The sequence below is a fragment of the Eimeria maxima genome, genomic scaffold (genome assembly GCF_000499605.1).
Source record: "Eimeria maxima Weybridge genomic scaffold, Emw_scaff1568, whole genome shotgun sequence".
In the NCBI taxonomy this organism is placed as follows: Eukaryota; Apicomplexa; class Conoidasida; order Eucoccidiorida; family Eimeriidae; genus Eimeria; species Eimeria maxima.
In genome coordinates this window covers 869-7,513 of record NW_013564503.1, presented here as the reverse complement: position 1 = coordinate 7,513, position 6,645 = coordinate 869, and the positions used below count along the sequence as shown (strand labels likewise).

Here is a 6,645-nt window from a genome sequence, read left to right as displayed (position 1 = left end):
TATATATATATATATATATATATAGATGCGTTTTCTTACTATGCATGCATGCGTTACGCGTTGTGTTGCAGCCGAAAATTTATTGGGGAGTTCATGGAGCTGAAAGACAGCGAGCGCGCCGAGCAGATTGCTGCTTTGTTCAACAGAGCACTGTGGACCTCGTCGCCTAATACGGCTGTCGAGTATGGTAAACTGACAGCGAGCTGTTCTATTGAACATTTAAGGGCGACAGGAGACCCCGTAACGCTCTTCGAGTTGTAAGTTCCATCCTTTTCCCAGCTGCCTCTACTGTTGCTGCTGGTGCTTGCCGATTGTGCTTCATCTCTTTCTCCTGCGTCCTGCTTCTTACCCGGCAGCCTCGTGCTGCAGCTGTTGCTGAACCGGTTGTGCTGTTCCATAGGTGTATTAGTTTTGCTGATTTCCACTTAGGGATTTGTTTTGTTAGATTCTTTTGATGAATTCGTCGATGAATTGATGGGTAGAGGTATTTGTTTCGCTCATTTCTACTGATGAATTCATGAGTGAATTCATATACTAGGTGGGCTTCTTTTGCTCTTTTTGTTGCAGTTTCTCCAGAACTGCGGCGAAGCGGATTGCGGACACGTTGTTGGATGTCCCCCACTCCGATGAGGTTTACATGGTTATGTTCGCTAACATTTTCACATCAGACGTTTGGGAGGCTGTTCTTCCTGAAGCTATGAAGAACAGCCCCAAATTGCCACTTCCTGAAGAGGGGAATCTTGCGGCAAGGGTAGGACGTGTTAGTTGTTCAGCTAGCACGGGGTTGCATAGTGAAGGTTAATGGACGGGCTGCTGTTGTTGGGAGAGATGCATACTGCCATTTTAGGAATTCTTCTTCAGATTTAAGCGGCTCCTGAGGCACCAGTTTAGGGTTCGGAAGTGTAAGGATTCAGTTTAGGGTTTAGTATTATGGTCTACATGATTTAGGGGTTGAGCAGCAAGTGTGTGAACATTGTGTCTAAAATTTAGGAGGTGCCGTGCAGGTTCGTTGTTTTTTGGCCCGGGGGGTCTAGGCTGTCTTGTTTGGGATTTAGGGTTTGTGCATGCAGTTGTGCAAGGGCCTGATGGAACGAATGTCCGACTTGAGCCCCGAAATGAAGAAGCGGAACGAGGACTTCTTGGAGGCATCTTTAGCAGAGGCGACAGTAAAGCGTCCAGAAGAAGCGCCGACAAATGTTGTGTGAAAGTGAAAGTAGTACAGCAGCGGCGGAATGGACGCAGCAGGGTTTAGGGTTTAGGGAGGGCTATGGGGAAGACATAGAACTACATTTGGTTTTCTTCTTGGGGTGCAATGCTTTCTCTCACCATGAACAAATGAGGAAACAGAGGAGGAGACACAGAGAGGGGAAACTGTCTCTTTTGGTCTCGTGCTGCTGCTGTCGACCTCGGCCGAAACCCATAGCGGACTCGGGGACTTCGAGTCGGAGGCCCGGCTTCATTTAAAGGGCGGAAGCAGCAACAGCAGCACAGCAGCAGCATAGCAGCAGCAGCAGTTAAAGTACAATAGCAGTAGAAGCGATTTCAACTGCAGCAGCAGCTGCAGCAAGAGCCGTTGCTGCAGCGAGTATTGCGCTGCTGCTCTTGCCCAGGCATGCGGCATCCGCACAGCCGGGTAGGTTTGGCTGTCGCCCCGGTTTGGTTTTCTCAGTGCTGCTGCTACCTGTGAACCAGAACTAGCAGCATAACCACCTGTATATACACCCTGTATATACACCCCAAACCAGAATGTAGGAGCTTCCAGGCTGTTGAATGCCGTACATCTCCCTACCCACAGGTGCTGCTGTTGCTACTACTGTTGTTGCTGCTGAGAGGACTCGCCGGTTGGTTAGGGTCTTTGTCTCACGAAGCTTGCGGAGGCCCCGCAGCGAACAGTAGGCAACGTTGGGGCTGCATGAAACTGCTTCGTGCTTGGAGGCTGGGAGAAAGGGCAAAGGGACAAATATCAAACTCTCTTCACAGACGGCCATTCGCCGTTCAACTGTCGCCTTTAGAGGTCTCTCTTGCTACCACAGCTATCTCATGTGTTGTTTGCTGTTTCTCGATTTCTTGTCTCGCCGTACTGTGAGCGGTGTCAACGAGGGGGCTAAGGAGAGAGTGCTGCCATATACTGGAATCGATGATAGGTGGTGTACGATACTATTATTATTTGTTATTACCGTGGAATCAAATGGCTTAGGGGTGTTGTATTGGGTAGTGTATAATTTGCGTCTTTAATGTTAGCGGCTGGCTGATGGTTGTGGGTAGGGTTTATTAGAGTTTGTGAGAGGTTAGAGATTGAGACTTGATTAGGAGCGGCAGTCATCAGACACAGACCTTAAGGCAAGCATTTATTGAGGGGAGGAGAAAGTAGACAGATGCAAATTACCCGCTGTCTGCTTCTAATGGCCTTCCCAACGGAGCTTACAAAGAGTAAAGCACAGCCTTTTCTGTGTAGCAGTAGCAGCAACGGTAGCAGCAGCAGCAGCGGCTGCTGCGGATGGCAGCACCGCTGCTGCGACATTGCTCTTCTACCAGGACAAAATGTGGACCTGCTGCATTCATGCATATCTGTGCTGCAATTAACGGCTGCTGGTGCTTCTATTGCGGCTGCTGTTCTTTGTTGGTTTGCCGGGGCTTGGGGAGTTACGCTGACGATACACGTGTAGGAGGGTAGGCATTATCTTAAAGACCCTCAACACAGCTGGCACGCAGTGTAGAAACACCTGGTTTCTGTTGCTGCCGCACCTTCTGTTGCTGCATTTGGTGCTGTTGGTGTTGGTGTGAGGGCACGAGACATCCTACGAAGAAAACACACACACGGGTGCAGGTGTACTGCAGCAGTTGCTGCTGCAATGTGTCTCCGCAAAGGAACAGCAGCCCAGCAGCAGCAAAGGCAGAGGCAAGAAGGGGGGCTGCAAGGAAGTGAGCAGCAGCAGCCTTGGAGCATCATCACTACCTGAATTTTACAGGGGCAACAGCACTTGCAACGGCACGCATATGCAGCCTCCACAGTACCGGCAAGTACACAACAGCAAAAGTAGCATTTATTGCTGGTGGTGGTGTAATTTACAGTTTGTTTGTTGCCTTTCTGTTGGTGCTCTTGAGCTGACAAGAGTGCCGAGTGCAACATCTTTAAAGACAGCCTCTCGCTGCCCTGGAGATGATGGGTTTAAGATGACAATAGGACAGTCCTCAGGAAAAGGCTCTGAGAAAGGTCCTCCTCCTCCTGCTGCGCCTCTTCCTGCTGCTCCTGCTGCTGCCGACCCTACTGTACCACCTGCTGCTGCTGCTTCTCCTGCTGCCGCTACGGCTGATGCTGCTTCGGAACCCCACATAGATGCCCCGTCTTCGCTCCTCCTCAACAGCGGAGCAGCGGCATACATTGGCAGAACAGACTGCTGCTCGTTAGACTGCAGCAACCGAGACAGCACGCGACATATCGCCACGGAAATGGAGACGCAAGGAATGCAAACACACATTTAGATGTCGTACAGCAACAAGAAACAGAGCAACCACAGCAACCAAACGGAAGCAGACAAACTCAACAGTAGTTGCTGAAGCAGAAGCAGCAACTACAACAACTGCAGCAGAAGTAACAACAACGGCAACAGCAGCAGTTTGAGGAACACCAGCGGCAGCACCATCAGAAGCAACAGAATCAACTCCACTTAGACACAACAGCCGGGCCAGCATCATCATCGGCAGAAGGCAGTGCAGAACCGGCAGGCACAACTTCAGCAGCAGCAGTAAAAGCAGCAGCAACAACGAGAACAGCAGCAGCAGCGGCAGAAGAGCACCTGAAGGAGGGAAAAATAGGGGAGGCCTCTTCTGGGTTTGAAGGTAAAGGCGACGACGGCCCAGAGAGCTAACTCAAGACCGTAGGAAACAGCATCGCTAAGGTCGGGGCGATCCAGAAGAAGGAGACAGGTGAGAGAGGAGACAGCGGAGCAGACGAAAAAGAGGCAACAACTAATTGCATGGATCTTAAACATCCTCTCCTTTAATTCAAGGGCTGCCTGGAGCTCTTGCAAACCCGCTGCCCTCACGTATTCGAGCCGCAGCTGAACACAGCAGCAGCAACAACAGCAGCACAAACAATAAATAGACAAAAGAGTCGAGAGGAAAGAGAGAAGAAGCACAACAGCTATGTCTGTACAAACTATACGCAAAGACATAAACTGCTGCTTCTGTTGCTTCTGCCTCTGCTGCTGCTGTTGTTATTGCTGTTGCTGCGGTTGCTGGTCTGTGTTCATTACGCATGTTGCTGCTGCTACTGCTGAGCCTACCTCAATTTTTAGGATGCAGTCCTTACAAGAGCGGAGTACCACAATGCAAATCAGAAGCAGAAGAAGAAGACGGAGAGGCAGGCACTCCAACGGGTCAACTTGGTTTACGCTGCTCAACACGTACACCGCGCTCACCTGCAGCATCAGCAGCAAAGGGGAGCGCCGCATAAAAGGACAAGCTGTAGCAGCAACGAAGCAGTGAGATCACCGACTCTTCAGGGGCTCTTCTGTCGCACCGGGGAAGACAGAAGACAGGAGGAGACGGAAAAGGGGAAGAAACAGACTAAATGGGGAGACAAGGAGACACAAGAAAGGAGACAGAAGCAAGGAGACCTAAGGAAGGAGACAGAAGAGAGGAGGAGGGAGAAAAGAAAATAAGACAGACGAAAGGAGACAGATGCAAGAAGGAGAGAAGAGGAAGAAAGAGAGAGAAGAAGGGAGAGGGAAGAAACGCAAGCAACTTGCGGCCTACGAGGAGCGCAAGAGTGAGTGACTGTTTGCTGGTGAGAGTCTCCTGGATGATAAGAAATCCCTTGCTAATGAGAAGGAGACAAGCGGAGAAGGACGTCTGAAAAAGGGTTTCGAATGTTAAGACAGCCATGACGAGGTACTGGGAGCCGGACGAACTCCAAGAGGGGCACTGCAGTAGGAAGACGGATTGTGCAGCAGCAGCAGCAGCCTTTAAGGCTGGGGGCAGCAGTAGCAGCCGGTGCAGAGCTGTAGCATCTCTTCCTGCTGCTCCGCTGCTCTCCCTCTGCGCCTTCCACGCAAGGAGACACCAGAGAGGCAGAGAAACAAGCGAGGCAAGCAGTAACGGCTGCTGCGCCCTGCAGTCGGCTCCCTTGGAAGGCAGACGATCGACAAGGGCGTACAGCGGCTCTGCTGCTGCTGTTGCAGCAGCTGCTGCTGCACGCTGCTTCACGTGCTGCAGCAAAGGCGAGTTCGGCAGGGAGACCACAGGCATAAGGGGCTGGGGAGCAAAGACATTCCCAAGCAACGGGAGTGAGTAATCCTTAAAGGGCGTGTCTGTTAAGAGCAGCGCTGCAACACCAGAGCTATTTGCTGCTCTTATTAGCTGCAGCAGTTCCTTCTCTGTGCAGCGGTCGAATAACCAAACCCTCTTTTGTACGCCTGCCAGTCGCCAGCGGCTACCCCGCAAAGATAAACCCTTAAACACTCCCTTCAATCCTCCCCTCTCAGAGCCATCCAGTCCCGTTGCTGGTACTGCTGGTGCTGCTGCTGGTTCTGCTGCTGGTGGCAGTGCTGCTGCTCCTGTAGGATCAACCGGGCGCTGGTCCGCTTGCTGCTGCTGCTGTTCTAGAAGAGTGGAGGGGGAGAGGGGCAGTCCGGCTGTTGCTGATGTGGAGTTCAGATCGGTGGTAATGGCTCTGAGAATAAGAGTGGAGACAAAAGGGAGCAAAAGATGTAAGGACTCCCGCCGAAGGCGACCTGTCCGCTGCAAAGCCCACCTCCAGCTATCTCCGTTTGTTGCAGCAGCTCCACCTGCTGCGGCGTCTGCTTCTGCTTTTGCTGCCGCTGCTATTGCTTCCAAGGGATCGGACGCCCATTCACGCGGCTCCCCCCCACCAGGAGGAGGAGCAGTAGCATAACCAAGTGGAACAAGAGGAGGAGCAGCAGTAGTAATAGGTGCAGCAGCACGGGGATCTGCACTGGGTAGCAGGTGTCCTGCTAAACCCTTGAGCTTATTTACAAGAGACAGCTGCAGCAACTGAGGGCGGAAGTCCAGATAAGAGAAACCGAGCAACGTGGGGTTTGCTGCAGCACAGCTGCTTCCCTTGTACACAAGTTGACCTACGACCTCTTCTACGGGGGGGCCCCAAGGAGCAAACTCTGCGTCGATAGAAGCTGAAAAGCCAAAAAGGGCCCCCCCATGAGGAGAAACAAACAACACCCTGCTGTTCGTAGGCTGCAGCTGCAGCAGCAATAACAGCGGCAGCAGCAGCAACAGCAACGACAGCAGCGTCCTCCATCTGAGAGAGCCGCTAAGGCCAGCATATCCCGTTGAAAGCCCTACCCTAACGCTCCAAACTGCAGCCGACGAGGCACAAGCAGCAGCAGCTGCTGCTGCCAACGCTGCTGCTGCCGCCATTGCAGCCACTGAACAAATGCCCCGTACCAGCAGGCCCCATGGGCGAAGCTGCTGCTGCCACACAAAGAGCAGCAGCAGTAGCAGCAGTAGCAACGGCGACGCGAGTCTCCACTTGCTAGGCCTCAGGCAACTACTGCAGCAGCGCCAACGACCTCAACAGCAACAACAACAGCTGCTGCACCCGCAGCAGTGACTCAGGCAGTGGCAGCTAGCTGCAAGAGTGAGCTGCGGGCTGCCGCAGCAGTAGCT

At 52.5% G+C, this 6,645-nt stretch overlaps 2 protein-coding genes across 2 annotated transcripts; one reads left to right on the top strand and one right to left on the bottom strand.

Annotated features, from left to right (window-relative positions):
* Positions 1-93: 93 nt before the first annotated feature.
* On the top strand, positions 94-1,205 carry EMWEY_00053830 (hypothetical protein; the record flags this gene model as incomplete). Its single annotated transcript, XM_013480054.1, has 3 exons — positions 94-257; positions 568-751; positions 1,071-1,205. 3 exons carry the CDS (start codon positions 94-96, stop codon positions 1,203-1,205), a joined length of 483 nt encoding a protein of 160 aa, XP_013335508.1.
* A 1,477-nt stretch (positions 1,206-2,682) lies between these two features.
* On the bottom strand, positions 2,683-6,396 carry EMWEY_00053820 (hypothetical protein, conserved; the record flags this gene model as incomplete). The annotated part of the gene is made up of 5 exons (XM_013480053.1): positions 2,683-2,832; positions 3,111-3,410; positions 3,798-4,061; positions 4,287-4,421; positions 4,759-6,396. The coding sequence occupies 5 exons, from the start codon at positions 6,394-6,396 to the stop codon at positions 2,683-2,685; spliced, it is 2,487 nt and encodes an 828-aa protein (XP_013335507.1).
* Positions 6,397-6,645: the final 249 nt, after the last annotated feature.